Source organism: Ictalurus punctatus, chromosome 8 (genome assembly GCF_001660625.3).
Source record: "Ictalurus punctatus breed USDA103 chromosome 8, Coco_2.0, whole genome shotgun sequence".
NCBI lineage: Eukaryota > Metazoa > Chordata > Actinopteri > Siluriformes > Ictaluridae > Ictalurus > Ictalurus punctatus.
This window is the reverse complement of record NC_030423.2, coordinates 6,801,415-6,820,331: the sequence shown is the minus strand read 5'-3', so window position 1 is coordinate 6,820,331 and position 18,917 is coordinate 6,801,415. Positions and strand designations below refer to the sequence as shown.

The following is an 18,917-nucleotide window of genomic DNA, read 5'->3' as shown; positions in this document are numbered from 1 at the left end:
TCTCCTCCCTGTTCTGTCATTGGCTGGGATTTCACGTGGGTCTGAATTGCTCTCAGCTGTTAGCGGTTTAGACGCTGATCATGTCCGCATATATACTGCGCGCCTCCCAGCACACAACGCGGAAGAGTAATACTTTAGAGTTAGTTTAGCGCGTGTCATAGTCATAGTCATAGTCATAGTCATAGTCATAGTCATAGTCATAGTCATAGTCATAGTCATAGTCATAGTTTAGAGTTAGTTCGCGCTGGATTATTCGCTTCCAGTCCCTCGTCATAGTTCGTTTCTTGTTTTGTTTATCGACCCTGTTTTCCGTGACCACGACCTAGATTCCTGCCTTGCCCCGTGTATGCCTGTTTGCCAATCGCCTAACCTCTTGCATGTTTATGGATTACGTTTTGGATTTGTCTGCCTGTCTGTCTTTCAAATAAACAACTGTTCATCCTGCACTTGCATCCGTCCTATCTCTGCTCCGTCACGATTCGTGACACAGGCATCACAAATAAAGCTTGTAACAAGCCAAACCTGAATTCAAATGAGTGATTAATTATCTACTTTTTTCTTCTGTAAGAATATATGTTTATATTTATACCTCATTAGAGTGATCTTGACATTGTTTTTTCATTGTGTGTGTTTACATAATTAACAGCCCCCATTTCCTACCAATAATACAAATACTTATAATTGCCTATGTGTTTGTATATATTACATATACACTGTATATATGCACTGCCTATGTATATAGAATCCTAATTATTCTTTATTGGACAAGTACACTATAAATATACAAGAAATCAAAGTTGGTTGTTGTGCTCTTGTTGTGCTTATAGATATTACACATTATATTAAGATAACGAATAAAAGAACATAGAAATTACTGGTAATATAAGATGTTTGCTATGAATAGAGCTGTTCCCGAACACCCTGTCACAGCTTCGTATAGTTTTCAGTCTCTAGTAATAGTGCACTCACTTCAGCCATAAATGTTTTTCCACATGTAGCTCAGGAATTGGTCATGATTGGTCGTACCTGGTGTACAGTACATGTATAGAACAAAATATGTAAATGTAGAGAACAAATATTGAGAAATGCCTGGTTCATTACATGTCAAACAGTTTCAGAATGAGCGTGGTTGCATTTTTCAGGTTATATTCTGTATTATATTTTATAGCTTGGCTATTTCTGGAATACACTGCCATACACTGTCTTTGTGGTGTCTGAAATTTCACACTTGGGAATTCCACAATTATGTTTCATGTACATGTGAAAATGTAGCACATGCAGCTTGGGTATTGAATAAATGGATTATTTCACACATATCTCAGCATGCTTCTGAAGCTTGCATGTGTGTCCTCTTAATGAAATGGCAGTATAAACTAATTGCTATGTGAAAAAGCAGATGTGCAAAATGAACCTTCAATGAGCGGCTCCTGCAAAGTGGCTCCGGCTCCTACAGGAGGATTTTCCCTCTTTAATTGCGTCAAACTGCCCTATGAGTATCTTTATTAAAGTACTTATTGTTAATGGAACCATCGCTGATAAGGAATTTAATATAATGTGTTTAGCAGAAACTTGGATAAAACCAAATGAGTACATAGCATTAAATGAAGTTAGTCCTCCTGGATACAGTTATATATAACTAATGTATACATTAGCCCCATCTAACTGGCAGAGGAGGAGGTGTTGCACTTATTTATAATCATAATCTAGACATCACATAAAAACCTAATCATACATTCAACTCTTTTGAAGTTCTCTATACTAGTATAACATATGTAGCCACAAGTCGATTCTGTTAATTATTATTTACAGAGCTCCAGAGCCATATTCTGAATTCCTTTGTGAATGTGCAGATTTTATTACGAACTTGGTTGTTTCACTAGATAAAGCATTAATTGTTGGCAATTTTAATATTCATTTTGATAACCCAAAAGAACCTCTGAGAACAGTGGTTGTGTCCATTCTAGATTCAGTAGGGGTAAATCAGAATGTAATAGAACCCACTCATAATGGTGGTCATACTCTTGACCTTATATACCATACTAACATATGGATTAAATATAGAGAATATAAACACACTTCAGCAGTCTGAAGCTATCTCAGACCATTATCTCATCTCATTTAAATTACATATTGATCATAAAATTTGCACCTTGCCACGCTACCGCATCAAACGTACATTCACGTCAGCTACTGCACAGAGTTTTATCAATAACCTCCCAGAGTTATCAACGATAATTGGATCACTGTCTGATCCCAAAGGACTTGATCAGGTGACTGAATGCTTAGAGTCAACGTTCCGCTACATGCTAGATAAGGTAGCTCCACTTAAAAGTAAAATAATTAGAGAGAAAAAGCTAGCACCCTGGCATAATGATTACACACACACCTTAAAACAGACCACTTAACAATTAGAACGTAAATGGTGTCAAACTAAATTGGCAGTATTTCAAACAGCTTGGAAGGAGAACCAACTGTAGAAAATCTCTTAGTGCTGCTAGATCAGTATAGTTGCTATGCGGCTCATGTGACTCTTTGTTTTCATTCGCTTACTGCCCGAGTTCTAGTTTCTGTTTGAGGATGTCCTTGATTTAACCCAGGTGTCTTTGGTTTAGATTAATTATGTTGGGTATTTAAACCCCTCGGGTCTATGCGCATGTCGCGCGATATTATTTGTAGCTGAGATACCTGTGTGAGAGGCATCAGTATTAACGGTGTAGCATCTAAGTTTAGATGCTAAGCAGTCTTTGTTTTCATGTCTTGTTTCCTGCCTCGACTCTAGTCCCATGTTTTCTCACTGACTCCGTATAGACCGCGTTCCCTTGTTTGTTTTGTTGATTTATTAATAAAGACAGCACTCCTGCACTTACTTCCTGTTTATCCCTGTGTTTCGTAACACCTACATGTTTCTTCAAACAGATTTTTCATGGAGTAATCAAACCCTCTAAAATTGATCAATTCTTCCCTTAGGATTTTTTTCATGGAATAATCAAACCTTCTGAAATTAATCAATTCTTCCCTTAGGTTTTAGGCTATGTACCTAAATCACTTAACTAGCAGTTATTAAACCCCTGATTTAAAAAAACTGAGTGCAACCCCTGTCAATTGTCCAGCTACAAGCCAATATCAAATTGCCAGTTTATCTCCAAGATCTTAAAAAGGCTATAGCGCAGCAGCTGTGATATACCTACATAGGATACCTACATAGGAATAATATTCATGAAATCTATCAGTCAGAATTTAGGCCTCATCATAGCACAGAGACAGCACTGGTTATTGTGGTATGACCTACTACTGGCCTCTGATCAGGGTTGTGTCTCCTTGTTTGTGTTACTTGACCTTAGTGCAGCTTTTGATACCATTGATAATACTATTCTCCTTGATAGACTACAAAATGTTGTTGGCATTAAGGGAACAGCCCTCTCCTGGCTCAGGTCTTATTTGACCAATTGCTATCAGTTTGTAGATGTAAATAGCAACTTCTCTATGCATACCAAGGTAAAGTTTGGTGTTCACACAGCTGAATGTTTCAGCAAAGCCAGATGACTGACACCAGCTTAATAAAGTTGAGGAATGTGTACAGGACATTAGACACTGGATGCTTAACTTCATCTTTCTTAATTCTGACAAGACAGAAGTACTTCTACTAGGACCACATACAGCTAGAAGTAAACGTTCAGATCACATAATAACTCTGGTGTGATGGCGGGCCCGGTCAGCGTGCATCAGCCTGGGAAGACAGCGGCCCCACGCACCAGCTAAAAACCCCAGCACCTCCACATTTGCACCTGAAATAAAATAAATCACCTACATCTTTGCACCATCTTTGCCTCCTGAATGTCTGTGTTCTGCCTGCCTTGGCCCTGGCACCACACTGGTGGAGGATGTGGGCATAAGAACACAGAACCTTCACCCCCAAAAAAATTTTTTAAAAGAGAAGAAAAACAAAGGGAGAGAAAAGAGAAGATGGACCCTATGCTAAAATACCTGCTGGAAACTAACCTCCAGCAGCAAGTGGTGTCCCAGGAGCTGGCCCAAAGCCTGCGCGCCGCAACCCAGGAGCTGCTGGCACCGAAGAAAACACCCTGCTCTGCTGCCTCCATCCCTCTCCCAGACCCTTACCGAGAGGCCCCAGGAGTTCTAACCAAACTCACCCGTGAGGACGACACTGAAGCCTTCCTAGTGACGTTCAAGCAGGTCACCAGGCATGAACAGTGGGAGGAAGAACGGTGGGCCAACTCCTTGTCGGGTTAGGCCCAGTGCACATACTACTCTTCCACCTGACCAAGCTGCTTTTTACGAAGCTCTGAAGGCTAAAATTCTAAGTCACTGTGGCCTCTCCCCCTTTAATGTGGCGGCAGTGTTTCACAGCCGGTCAACCTGTGAACTCTGCCATCCAAAGAACAGAAAGCTGTGGGGATGAAGGACACTAAGGGCCTGAGGGAGATGGTGGAGGCCCTCGAACGTGCCCTAGCCACGCTGAAGATCAGCAGGGGTGAGTGAAGGGATCATCCACTGGGGCCCCATCATGGACCCATTCCCCCGGCAGCCTGAGCAAAGCCTGCAATGGAAGACAACAGGAGAGCCGCCCCGCCTATGGAACACCCAGGGATGAACCCATGCCCGGACCCCATGGCCGGACCCGGCCTCCTCACAGTGTGTTGTTATACCCTGGCTGGCTGGCTGCGCCCTGCATGCAGCGTCACCCCCTGATGCCCCAACCACGGCCGTAAAAGGCCTGTGCAATGATTTCTGGAGGCTTAACCAAGTTTCGAAGTTTCACAGATACCCCCTTTCCTGAGTCGACAACCTGATAGAACGTCTAGGGAGAGAGTTCATCTCCACTCTGGACCTCATGAAGGACTACTGGCAAGTCACCTTGGCACCAGAAGCAAAGGCTAAGACCACCACTAGTGGACACTGGCAGTAACAGGTTCTCCCCTTCGGCCTCCAATGAGTGCCAGCAACATTTCAACATCTGAAATTATTGTTCTGAGGCCACCCTACGAGTTCACAGCCACCTACTAGGACGATGTCGTCATATACTGCTCCACCTGGGCTGACCACCTATATCACCTCAGGGAAGTGCTCCGAAGACTCCAGAAGGCCGGGCTGATGGCCAACCCAAAAAAATGTCACCTGGGACTGATGGAAGCACAATGTCTGGTCTACCACATCAGCCAGTAGCTTCTTTTTCCACAAGAAAAGAAGCTGGAGGCAGTGAAGGGCTACGACTACCCCTGGCCTATGACTAAGAAGCAGGTATGTGGCTTTTTGGGGCTGGCGGGGTACTATTAAAGGTTCATCCCTAATTTCTCCTCTATAGCTTCCCCCATCTCAGATCTCACCAAGACAGGCCAATTGGAACAGGTGCATTGGACTGAACAAGCACAGCAGGTGTTCAAACCCTCAAACAAGCTCTCACCAGCTCACCTGTCCTCTGGAACCCAGACTTCTCACTACCCTTCGTTGTACACACAGATGCTTCTGAGACAGAATTGGGGGCCGTCCTATCCCAAATGGCAAAGAGCATCCAATCTTGTATATCAGCAGAAAATTGACTCCAGCTGAACGGAAGTATGCTGCCATGGAACGAGAAGCCCTCGCAATAAAGTGGCCATAGATGAACGCCAGTACTATCTAGCAGGGCAACATTTCAATCTGGTGACCGACCACCCCCCCTACAACGAATGGCCAGGGCTAAAGACTCAAACAACAGGGTGACCAGGTGGTTCCTCTCATTGCAAGACTTCTCATCTAAGGTCCAGCATGGGGCAGGAGCCCAGCAAGGCAATGCCAACGGCCTGTCACGAATGTATGCCCTCTGGGCCCAACAACCACTGACAGTAGCCTTGGAGCTACTAAACCCCTGCACCTCCACATCTGCACCTGAATTAAAATAAAACACCTACTTCTTTGCACCATCTCTGCCTCCGGAGCGTCTGTGTTCTTCCTGCCTTGGCCATGAACGCCACATCTGGATAGCCTTTCTGTTTCATCATGTGCAGCAATAAAAGACCTTGGTGTGATTATTGACCCCAGTCAATATTTGATGCTCATGTAGATAATATTATTAGGATAGCTTTCTTTCATCTCAGAAATATGGCTAAGACATGTAATGTCACTACATGATGCAGAAAAATTAGTTCATGCTTTCGTCATCTCTAGGCTGGATTACTGTAATGCCTTACTGTCTGGATGTTCCAGTAGGTGCATAAACAAGCTCCAGTTAGTCCAGAATGCAGCTGCAAGAGTCCTTACTAGAACCAGAAAATATGACCACATCACACCTATCTTATTCACACTGCGTTAGCTCCCAGTAAAATTTTGCATTGATTATAAAATACTACTACTGACCTATGGTCACTCGACGGTACCTGAGCGAACTTTTGCTCTTTTATAATCCGCCATACCTACTTCGATCAAAAGGTGCAGGCTATTTGTTGGTACCTTGAATAGTGAAGGCTACAGCAGGGGGTGGAGTTTTCTCTTACAAAGCCCCACAGTTATGGAACAGCCTTCCAATTAGTATTCAGGACTCAGACACACTCTCAGTATTTAAGGCCAGACTGAAAACTTATTTGTTCACTCAAGCTTACCATGAATAGGAATAGACTTAGAATATGGGATCTTATCAATTTACACCATGTGGCCAAAACTATATGGACACCTGACCTTCACACACATATGTGGGCCTTCTTCAAACTGTTGCCAGAAAAATTGCTCTAGATTTCCTTTCACTAGAACTAAGGATCCTAGCTCAAGTCATAGACCTTTGGCCATATAGTGTGTATTAAAAGATAAAAGTATGGTTAGTTACTGGGTCAAGCTATTTTTACACGTGTTGGCTGAAGAGTTGCAAAGTAAAATCAAGTTAAAACAATATTTGTGTAAAAGGAGTTTGAAATACAAATATCATTTAAAATGCTTGATAAAATGTATTCAGGGTATGCTGATATACCGGATTAAAACTTCCTCACATGAAAACTCAATACATAATTGAATGTGGACAATAAATAAGTAGACCCAAGCATTTAGCATACTCAAAATACTTTTCCTACACATATTACTTCATATAAAACTAATATAATAGTTTACTTGCCACCTAGTGAACGTCTCTTCAAGTATACTTACAAATGCTAGCATAAAGTACAGTAGTGGACTTCTCCAATTAAGCTGCTTATTATAGAATATCAAAATTTCATTTAGACATTATAGTATATTAAACAAAGTGTACATCGCCCCAAATACATTAGTATACTTGTAATAAATGTGGTTAAGTAAACTTTATATTAGAACTTAGAAGCACAATGTGATTTTTATGTTGAAAGAACAGAGAGTGTATAAACACACAGGTGTGAAAGAAAGAGTTTGATATTGTACTAATATTATATTACATACTTTTCCTACTAAGGGGAAAAATTATTCTGATATTTTATCATTCTAAAAAATTAATGCTTTTATTTGTTCTCTAATTTGGGGGAAAGATAATGAATGACAGTTAATTTATATTCATTGTGGAGTTTGTATCATTACCTAGTTGAGAAGGCATTGATAGCTGGCTAGTGACTAATGGGAGGTGATTTTCTCCAAAAGCTATTTATCAGTTATGTTGATCGAGAATGATTCAAGCGCTCTGCTCACCCGATTTGTATCTTTTTAAACACTGATGAGGGTTCTAGCTAGCATGCTTACGCTATCTGGTTAGTGCAAAACATTTCTGGCAGACAGGAAAAGAAAAAAAAAAGTCGAAGAAAAAAAAGAAACATCGGAAAAGACCACGTGTTATATTTTTGTTCCCTCCACTATATTTTTATTTTTGTTTATGATTCCACAGAATGATTATTGTTACATGAGAATTGCTGCTTCATCAGGAAATCACAGTAAGGGTTAACTGGCTGATGGCAGCTAAAAGACAAGTTGGCACAACCCAGGCTACATTCTTCTGCCCATAACTTGCAATAGCATTTTTCTACCAGAGAAATTCCAGAGTCTTAAATCCTGTAGCTTTAAAATAAATCCTATGTAGCACATAGTGACACCAAATCATTCCCTTTTTGTGCAGTGTATTTCTTCCTGCTGTCTCACCTTGTTCACGCATTCAATATACTCCTTCCTCCTCTTTATCTCTGTCTCTCACTACCTCATTAACTCTCTCTCTCTCTCTCTCTCTCTGTGTCTTCTCCTTTCTGAACTCCTCTCCCCTGAGTCATTTTGGTGTTTTCTGTTTATGGTAATGCCAATAAATGCCTGTTGAGAGTATGTTAGAGAGCTATGCTTCAATTCTTATCCCACTGATTTTCTAGACTCCCACATTCATCTCTTCCTATTTAGCAATTGATCTTTTTACAACCGTGTCCTGCCTCAGGTCAGGTCCAGATCAGTTTGAACATTTTCTCTGATCCTGAACAAACACATTCAAGTCATAGAAATACCGGAAAAGGGACTAGAGACTACATTTCCCATCAGCCACTGCACCTCACCTGACCATGTCACATGACTGTCTGCACCTATTCTCAATTTCACATTCATTATTGTGCACCTATATAAGCTTCATTCTGTCACTGCATCCTTAATGGCTAAGTAATGGCTCAGTGTTCTGGCAGTACCAAGCCTTTACTCCTGTTTTGCTATTCTGGTTTTATGACTTTGTTTGTTCCCTGTTTTATTTGTTGTTACAATCTCGCAAGCAGAGGGCGCTGCAGCATCGACGTGCACGAGCTGCTGGAGAGCGCGTGCACGTACTTGAAGTGTGCATGGACGCTAAGACTGTGTTTACAATGGACATGTGCATTTGTTTTGGTTCCTGTTATGTCCCCACCCGGTTCAGTTATTGGCGGAGGCGTGAGGGTGTGTTGTGAAGTGTTGCCAGCTGTAAACCATTAAGGTAATTGTGACTGGTTATTCGAACCCCTCACATTGCCATGCATGTCGGGAGGTATTAGCGTAGAGTAGAGCACAATAGAGTAATCATGGATTAAAGGAAAGACGGAATGTATAATGGTGCCAGGCGGTAATATGTCCATGCTCTGTCTAGTTTCCTGTTCCTAGTTTCATGCTCTAGTTTAAAGCGTGTTCATGTCATAGTTTAGAGTGTTCATGCCAGAGTTTAAAGAGTGTTTCATGCCAGAGTTTAAAGAGTGTTTCATGCCTGAGTGAAACGAGTGGTTAATGCCTGAGTGAAATGTCATAGGGTTGTTCTGAGTTCAGTACTTTATACCTCATTCCTAGTTAAAGGATAAATGTTTAAGGTTCATGTCCTTTGCTTAAGTCTAAATAAAGACTTTACTCCTACGCTTACTTCCTGTTTTGAGTCCTGTTTCGTAACAGAATACCACCCCTCACCATGGAAGTAGCAGGAGAGCACCTTATTGGGAGACGCTTGCACTACTGGCCGCGTTTCCAGTCCGTGCAGTTCCCACAGAGGTTCGCCGCTGAACTCCCACCGGTGACAGCGGGACTGGGGTGCTACTGGCTGGAATTCCGTGGCAGGTGCCAGGTTTACTTCTGCAGCCTGGTGTATTCCAAGCCCACTAAGAGCCAGTGGATCGGGTTCTTGGTGTCCCAGTTTTGCGGCACAAGCAGGGACTTGGTCGGAGGAAATATTGAGTACTGGGTTCCCCACTCTCCATGACGTCACCCAGTTCGCAGAACTTTTTATCAAGGAGTTCTACTGGCCAGGACATCTTCATGGTCTGGATCTGTTGGGGTGGCGGGTCAATGCAAAGCCCCAGCCTGACCAGCCCTTCCACCTTTTCTACAAGTGGGTGGACATGCTAGACTCTGCAGCTCCCAAGTGGGTGAACATGCCTGATTCCGCAGCTTCGCATCAGGTTTCAGTTGATGTGGTGGAGAGGACACCGAGATGCATGTCTGAGGGCTGCGGGAGGGAGACACGGCTACAATGCCCTACCTGCAAGAAACTGGGTCTCCAGGAAGCATCCTTCTGTTTGAAGGAATGCTTCAAGAGTAGCTGGCGGGAGCATAAACAACTACAATGGAAAGGCCGTGCAGAGATCCAGCCCGAGGTCAACAGGGAGACCTCGGAGCTCCCGCCGGAGGTCAACCAGGTGATCTCAGAGCTCCTGCTTGAGACTGGGGGGGGGGCTCAGCTCCGGAGCTCCAGCCCGAGGTCAACCTGGCGACCTCTGGGCCCCGGTCTGAGGTCAACCTGGCGATCTCAGAGCCCCAGCTTGAGACTTACGGGGAGGTCTCAGCTCTGGAGCTCCAGCCCGAGGTCAACCTGGCGACCTCTGGGCCCCCCTCTGAGGTCAACCTAACGATCTCAGAGCCCCAACTTGAGACTTACGGGGAGGTCTCAGCTCTGGAGCTCCAGCCCGAGGTCAACCTTGCGACCTCTGGGCCCCCCTCTGAGGTCAACCTAACGATCTCAGAGCTCCAGCTTGAGACCAGCGTGGAGGTCTCAGCTCCGGAGCTCCAGCCTGAGGTCAACCTGGCAACCTCAGAGCGCCAGCTGGAGAACTGCGGGGAGGTCTCAGCTCCGGAGCTGCAGCCCGAGGTCAACTTGGCGACCTCGGCGCTCCAGCCAGAGACCCACGGGGAGGTCTCAGCTCTGGAGCTCCAGCCCGAGGTCAACCTGGCGACCTCTGGGCCCCCGTCTGAGGTCAACCTGGCAACCTCAGAGCTCCAGCATGGAGGTCTCAGCTCCGGAGCTCCAGAATGAGGTCAACCTGGCGACCTCAGAGCTCTGGCTAGAGACCTGCGGGGAGGTCTCAGCTCCGGAGCTCCAGCCCGAGGTCAACCTGGCGACCTCTGGGCCCCGCCTGAGGTCAACCTGGCGATCTCAGAGCCCCAGCTAGAGACCTGCGGGGAGGTCTCAGCTCCGGAGCTGCAGCCCAAGGTCAACTTGGCGACCTCGGCGCTCCAGCCAGAGACCCACGGGGAGGTCTCTGCCACCGAGAAAACTGCCTTGCTGTCCTGTCTTGCCGAGGAGGCTGTCCCGCTGTCCTGTCCCGCCGAGGAAGCTGTCCCGCTGTCCTGTCCTGGCGAGGTAGCTGTCCCGCTGTCCAGCCCCGCAGAAGACGTCTCTCTGAGCTCCAGTCCCGCTGAGGACATCGCCCAGCATTCCAGTCCCGCTGAGGACGTTACCCCGAGCTCCGGCCCCGTGGTGGATGTCACCCCGAGCTTCAGCCCAGCTGGGGGCAGTCCTCCGCCTGTCTCCTGCCCGGTGGAGGCTTCCCTGTTTCTTGATCCAACAAAGCACAGATTACACAGGGGCCCAGGCTGCCGTTAGAGGGGGGTGCTCTTCGGCGCTCCAGGAGTAGCGCCTTTGGAGGGGGGTTCTGTCACGATCTCGCCAGCAGAGGGCGCTGCGGCATTGACGTGCCCAAGCTGCTGGAGGGCACGTGCTTGAAGTGTGCATGGACACTAAGACTTTGTTTACAATGGACATGTGCACTTGTCTTGGTTCCTGTTATGTCCCCGCCCGGTTCAGTTATTGGCGGAGGTGCGAGGGTGTGTTGTGAAGTGTTGCCAGCTGTAAACCAGTAAGGTAATTGTGACTGGTTATTTAAACCCTTCGCGTTGCCACGCACGTTGGGCGGTATTAGCATAGAGCAGAGCACAATAGAATAATGATGGATTAAAGGAAAGACGGAATGTATAATGGTGCCAGGCTGTAATATGTCCGTGCTCTGTCTAGTTTCCTGTTCCTGGTTTCATGCTCTAGTTTAAAGAGTGTTCATGCCAGAGTTTAAAGAGTGTTCATGCCAGAGTTTAAAGAGTGTTCATGCCTGAGTTTAGAGTGTTACATGCCTGAGTTTAAAGAGTGTTTCATGCCCAAGTTAAATGAGTGTTTCATGCCCGAGTTAAATGAGTGTTAAATGAGTGTTTAATGCCTGAGTTAAACGAGTGTTTAATGCCTCAGTTAAATGAGTGTTTAATGCCTGAGTGAAACGAGTGTTTCATGTCATAGTGGTGTTCTCAGTTCAGTACTTTATACCTCGTTCCTAGTTAAAGGATAAATGTTTAAGTTTTATGTCCTTTGTTTAAGTCTAAATAAAACCGTTACTCCTGCACTTACTTCCTGTTTTGAGTCCTGTTTTATAACATTTGTATTATGGCTTCTCTATTATATCCTGTTTTCTGATCACCTGACTCCTTTGCTTGCCTTTACTCTGAACTTGCCTTACGTATTGGATTTATTTGCTGGACTTTTAATATTAAAACTACCTATACTGCATTTGCATCCGTCTCCACCTCTCTATAGTGACAGAACATGACACACGGACTATTGCACACATTGTTTTAAAAAATCTGCAAACTGAAAGAGAAAAAATAAAATGACATTTTATGTTTTTAAAAGAAATGGTTTTATGGTTGTAAAATGAAAATTCCTTAAATTAACAACTAGCCTTACAGCAGTTCTCAAAAACTGAAAATGGAAGTCTAAATATGTAAGTTTAGTATATATGGCATTTAAATTTAATTTAAAATTATATCTGCAAGAAGAGATAAACGGCCATTAGCACCAGAGTGCACAATGGGGCTGCTTTGCGAGGGGAAAGCCATTCCATTTTTTTTAGAATTTATATAGTTGTTCTTGACATATTTTCCTGTTGCCAGTAGGTGGTGCTATGACTATAACTTAATATTGGCATGTAGATGTCTTCAGGCCAGGATTCGTACGAAATATCAAATATATGAACTTTGGGGCAGATTGAACATTGTATGTGTGAGTTAGTGTAAAACATGTCACTTTCAGTTGCCTGCAGGTGGTGCTATGACTGAAACTAAACACTGACATGTACATGGATTCGTACCAAATAAGTGAAGTTTATAGTTACAACTTCCTGTGTCGTGGTGTTAATAGTGTGCTTTACCACTTAGCTAAGTGGTGCTAGCATGGTGTAACATGTTTCTAGCATGTTGCTAGCATATTTACCACTTGCTGGCATATTTCAATATGTTGGTAGGAGTGAATCACAGTGTAAAACATGTCACTTCCTGTTGCCAGTATGTGGCGCTATTACTACAACTGACTATTGGCATAAAGATGTCTTCAGGCCCAAACTTTTATCAAACATGTGAAGTTTGGAGCATATCGGACATGTGTATTTGAGTTATAACAACTTCCTTTTTCATGGCGAAACATAGAAATTTATGAGACCGCCACGCCCATGCCATGCAGCAAAAACTCAAAAGTTTCGTAATATATAAATAAAAGTTTCGTATATATATATATATATATATATATATATATATATATATATATATATATATATATATATATCCCTGTTCTTTATTAATAATGACATTTTACATCTTTACATTACATTACATTAGAAATTGTTTATGTGTGTGTGTGTGTGTGAGGTTGTCTGAGAGTGAGAATTTATTTTTCACACCAAATTGTTGAGGCCCCCCGGGCCTGGAAATGGCAAAATCTGAGAAAAATTTAAAAGATAAATCAAAATGGCTGACTTCCTGTTGGGTTTAGGGTATGGGCTCAAGAGACTTTTTTGTACGTATTGGTATGGAGCCTATGAGGCACAACTATGATAAAATGGATCATCACGTCAATTAATGTCATAAGACAAATGCATAGGCAAAGTTTCATGGATTTTCAGCCATGTTAAGTCACTCAAAACACCGCAGGAATCTTTGAAAATCGAACATTTCATCCAACATGGCCGGCTTCCTGTTGGGCGGAGTCAGATACAACCATGTGAACTTTGTCGCACTTGATGAGTGCAATTACTATGGAAAATCTCGTGCACAACAGAGCAACTTCATCCCGACCACTGCCTGCATTCGGGGGTGCTATGGAACTCCTTGACCACGTCCATGCCCTATGTAAGTATTAAATTTTCACCGGTTCTGACGCATCTGCCAAGTTTCTGTATGTTTTCTGTATGTTTAGGCCCTTAAAAACACACGAATGCATGAAAAAAAAAGAAATAAATAAACACCAGAATATCAATAGGGTTATTCGCCGAGTTATTCCGGTGCATTTGCCCTCCGGTGGACACTGGAGGCGCGGCACCTTCAGTGCTCAGGCCCTAATAATAATAATAAACTCTGGACAAAGAATAGGGCCCTGTACCTCCGGTGCATGTGCCATCCGGTGGACACCAGAGGTGCGGCACCTTCGGTGCTCGGGCCCTAATAAACACCGGAAAAACAGCAGGGCCCTGCACCTCCAGTGCATGCGCCCTCCGGTGGACACTGGAGGCGTGGCACCTTCGGTGCTTGGGCCCTAATAATAATAATAATAATAATAATATTAATATTAATAATAACTAGACCGATACATTTCCTGAAGAAAATGTGAGTGGTGCTTGCTGTGGCAAAACAGGGACGGGGCACCAATACTTTCGAGAGCCACCCACGTAGGGCGCCAATACTATCGAGAGCCGGACAGATAGGACGCCAATACTTTCGAGAGCCGATGGCGAAGGGCGCCGATACCTTCGAGAGCCGGACAGATAGGGCACCAGCACTGTTAGAGCCGGCCGTGTAGTGTGCCGATACTTTTTACAGCCGACCGTCAAGGGCGCCAGTACTTTTGAGAGCTGGCCGTGCGGGGTGCCAATACTTTTGCGTGCTGGCCAGAAAGGGTGCCAATATTCCTGAGAGCCGAACAGATCGGGTGCCAATACATTTTAGAGCCGAATGTGTACGGAGGCTAAACTTTTAGAGCTTTCTCTTTAGAGGGCCAATACTTTCAAAACTCAGTGCAAGTCTATGGGAAATTTTCCAAATTTGAGCTTCCGTAGCGGGAATTCCGGCATTCCGATCGCTTATAAAAGTCATAGCACACCTCTCCTCAATAAGCCGATCGATTTGACACCTCACCCATCGATCTCCGTCAAACGGTGTGGGACTAGTTACGTGCCGAAAAAAGTGGGATAATAATAATAATAATAATAATAATAATAATAATAAGTATGCAACAGAACTATAGTAGTGCTTTTCAAGCACCACTAACTAGAACGTACACATCCTGAAGAAAATGTCAATAGTGCTTACGTGGCAAAATTCGGATCGGGCACCAATACTTTTGAGAGCCGACAGCGTAGGACGCCAATACTTTCGAGAGTCGGACTGATAGGTTGCTAGAGGGTTTTAACATGATGCTTGCATGTTTTAGCATCATGATAGCATGTTTTAGCATCATGCTAGCATGTTTTAGTATCATGCTAGCATGTTTTAGCATCATGCTAGCATTTCAGCATCATGCTAGAATGTTTTAGCCTCATGCTAGCATGTTTTAGCATCATGCTAACATGTCTTAGCATCATATTAGCATGTCAGCCTCATGCTAGCATGTGTTAGCATCATGCTAGCATGTGTTAGCATCATACTTTCCAATACTTTCGAGAGCCGGACGCGGAGGGTGCCAATACTTTTGAGAGCTAGCCGTGTAGCGCAGCTATATCTTTTATACCTGGCTGTGTAGGGAGCCAATTCTTTCGTAACCCAGTGCAAGTCTATGGGAAATTTTCTGACTTTGAGCTTCCGTAGCGGGAATTCCGGCATTCCAATCGCTTATAAAAGTCATAGCACACCTCTCCTCACTAAGCTTATCGATTTGACACCTCACCCGTCGATCTCCGACAAACGGTGCGGGACTAGTTACGTGCCGGAAAAAAAGTGGAAGAAGAAGAATAATCTTTATAATAATAAGTATGCCAAATAACAATAGTAGTGCTTTTCAAGCACCACTAATAATAATTATAATAATAAGTATGCACAAGAACAATAGTATTGCTTTTCAAGCCCCACTAATAATAATAAGTATGCCAAATAACAATAGTAGTGCTTTTTAAGCACCACTAATAAGTTTGCCGAATAACAATAGTACTGCTTTTTATGCACCACTAATAATAATAAGTATGCCGAATAACAATAGTAGTGCTTTTCAAGCACCACTAATTATTATAATAATTATAATAATAAGTATGCACAAGAACAATAGTAGTGCTTTTCAAGCACCACTAATAATAATAAGTATGCAAAATAACAATAGTGGTGCTTTTCAAGCACCACTAATTATTATAATAATAATAAGTATGCCGAATAACAATAGTATGCACAAGAACAATAGTAGTACTTTTCAAGCACCACTAATAAATAATAAATGGAACAGATCCAGTAGGGCCTCGCACCAGCTGTAGTCGGGCCCTAATAAAAACAATGTTAAAAACAGACATGCACATGAAAATAAAATGTAATACATCTCATAAAATGTAATGCATGAGGCTGCAGAATAGTTTTGAGAGTGAATACTCTCAACACTATTCTGCAGTCTCATGCATTACATTTTATTTAACAAAACTGTAATTTAAATTAGTTTAAATTGTGAAAGAAACCTCACATATCCTAAAACTCTCAAAAATCATGAACTGAAGAAAATGGCAGGCAAATTGACTTTATGACCTCAGATGCTTAATCTCAAAAGTCCTGCAAACTTTTTTAGGATATACTCTATTTGGTGAAAATTATGTGGACTCCTGACCACTAACCCCATCACACACACCTCTAGTACTCGTCCACTGATGTATCGGTTGCAGGTCTCACACTTTATCCCAAACTGGGTGTGGTAATCTGATTCACAGTACGGGATACCATCTCTGAATAAAACATTAAACATGAATAAACATTATACACAAATTATTAAACAACCAAAAATGGATAAACATACCACATTGAAACTGCCTACAAAAATATTCCTTTAACTCTCATGCAATAATGATCAGAGAGGTATGACTTCCAAATAAATAGCATAACATCACAAGGCTTCTTATGTAAACCCTCCCATGACAAACCCAAACCACAGATCTAGCTGTAAAAAACAATCATTGTGGAATGAAAACATTCACTTTACATTTGCAGTAAAATGGATACATGGATAAATCAGGTCTGGTCTCAAATTTGAACATAAACACAATCACATTTGGAATTTGGTCGTATACACTGTAGATTTGCTTAAGTGAGGCATTAACAATGAAACAGAATGGGAGGGGTAACTACGTGCTCACTTGCTTATGTATTCTCCAGTGAGCAGAATTCCGCAGGTCTGGCACTTAAAGCAGCTGACGTGCCATTGTTTCTCCAATGCCAGGAGAGACTGGCCTTGCTTGATCTCCTCCTTACAGCCTGCACAGTCTAGAGAGAGAGAGAGAAAGGGAGAGAGAGAATGAGATTTTCAACTGTCAAGTAATTCATGGCATGAATCTGTGAAATATGGTGTTAATCATGAAAGCTGACAGATATAATGTCTTGTGATACTACACATACACACACAGACACACAATATTAGCAGTAAGAAGTGACTGTGGAGGCATATGAAACATAAGTGTAAGCAGGCACTCATGTACTGAAAAGTCAGCTGATCATTTGTTTTCATTTGGACATTTGCAGCTATTTTTGGATGTAGTAACCACTCTCTTCTACACACTCCCATAATGTCCCTTTCATATCTCGTTAATATCCATCTCCTAATTCTACTATCATATGCAGTCTATCTATATTTACTGCTATTAAGAAGTTCACAGTGCCACTGAAATAAAGAAAGAGAACAAAGCTGACTAGACATATGCAACTGCTCCACCCTGCTCTAACAGAACAGAAATTTACCCTACCTCCTTTGATGTTGGAGAAAACAACTCTCTGACACACACATACACACACACACACACAAACTCAGATTTTAGACCTAACACCTGCTTCACTCTCCCTACAGAGACATGCAAGAGCTTTTCTATACATCTGCATAAATATGACCTAAAACATCATTGTCCTAAATGTAGACAAAGAGAACCCAATTAAACAAATGAGAGAAAAAATATACTTGGTCATTTATTTATTAAGGAAAATGAGCCAATATTATATATCTGTGAGTGGCAAAAGTATGTGAACCTCTTGGATTAGCAGTTAATTTGAAGGTGAAATTAGAGTCAACTGTTTTAAATCAATGACATGACAATCAGGTGAGTGAGTGCCACTTTCTATTTAAAGAACAGGGATCTACAGTGGGGGAAATAAGTATTGGATGTGTCAACATTTTTTTCAGTAAATATATTTCCAATGAGGCTATTCACATGAAATTTTTACCAGACATCAGTATTAACTCAAAAAATCTGGAAATATAAAGACTTCACAAAATTAAAGTCCATAAATAAAGTTATGTGTAATAAAGTGGAATGACACAGGGAAAAAGTAATGAACATGCTAAAAAAAATTAATACTTAGTGGAGAAGCCCATGTTTGTAATGACAGCTTCAAGACGCTTCCTATATGAAGTTATGTGTAATAAAGTGGAATGATGCAGTTCTCCAAGGCAATGTAAGGCAAGGAACCAGCTGAAATCTGTAAGTAATTAAACATCCTATCTGTGCAAATTAGCAGGGTTAGTAAATTTATAGTCTATAAAAAGGCTTTTCGTTACCAAGCTGTCACACAAGAAACATCTCATGATGGGTAAAAGCAAAGAGCTCTCCCAAGACCTTCGGAACCTTATTGTTGCAAAACATATTGATGAAATCAGATACAGACATATTTCAAAACTTCTGAATCTTCCAGTAAGCACCACTGGGGCCATTATCCGTAAGTGGAAGCAGCATCACTCCATCATCAACCGGCCATACACAGGAGCTCCTCACAAGATTTCTGACAAGGGAATCAGAAGAATAGTCAGAAGAGTAGCCCAAGAGCTAAGGACCCCTCAGAAAGAACTCCAGAAACACTTGGAGGCAGGAACTACCATTGTCACAGAGAAAACAATAGGCAAAACCTTGCAAGACTCCATTACTAAAGAAAAGGCATGTCGAAGCTTGTTTAAAGTTTGCTACAACTCATTTGGACAAGCCTATGAAATACTGGGAGAGTGTAGTTTGGTCAGACGAGAGCAAAATTGAACTTTTTGGCTGTCATACTACACACCATGTTTGGAGAAG

The 18,917-nt window shown here is 42.6% G+C and overlaps 1 protein-coding gene across 10 annotated transcripts in view; it reads right to left on the bottom strand.

The window, feature by feature from the left end:
• The window catches only part of ablim3 (actin binding LIM protein family, member 3), a 112,415-nt gene that overhangs the window by 32,293 nt on the left and 61,205 nt on the right, over window positions 1–18,917 (bottom strand). For all 10 annotated transcript variants that reach the window (XR_008396868.1, XR_008396869.1, XR_008396870.1 and 7 more), the window contains 2 exons: window positions 17,001–17,127; window positions 16,499–16,592 (listed from right to left, as the gene is read on the bottom strand). Coding sequence is in view for 1 of the 10 variants with exons in the window: in XM_017475110.3 (XP_017330599.1) it covers window positions 16,499–16,592; window positions 17,001–17,127 (221 nt within the window). In the remaining 9 variants the exon portion in view is untranslated. The remainder of the gene's footprint in view (window positions 1–16,498; window positions 16,593–17,000; window positions 17,128–18,917) is intronic.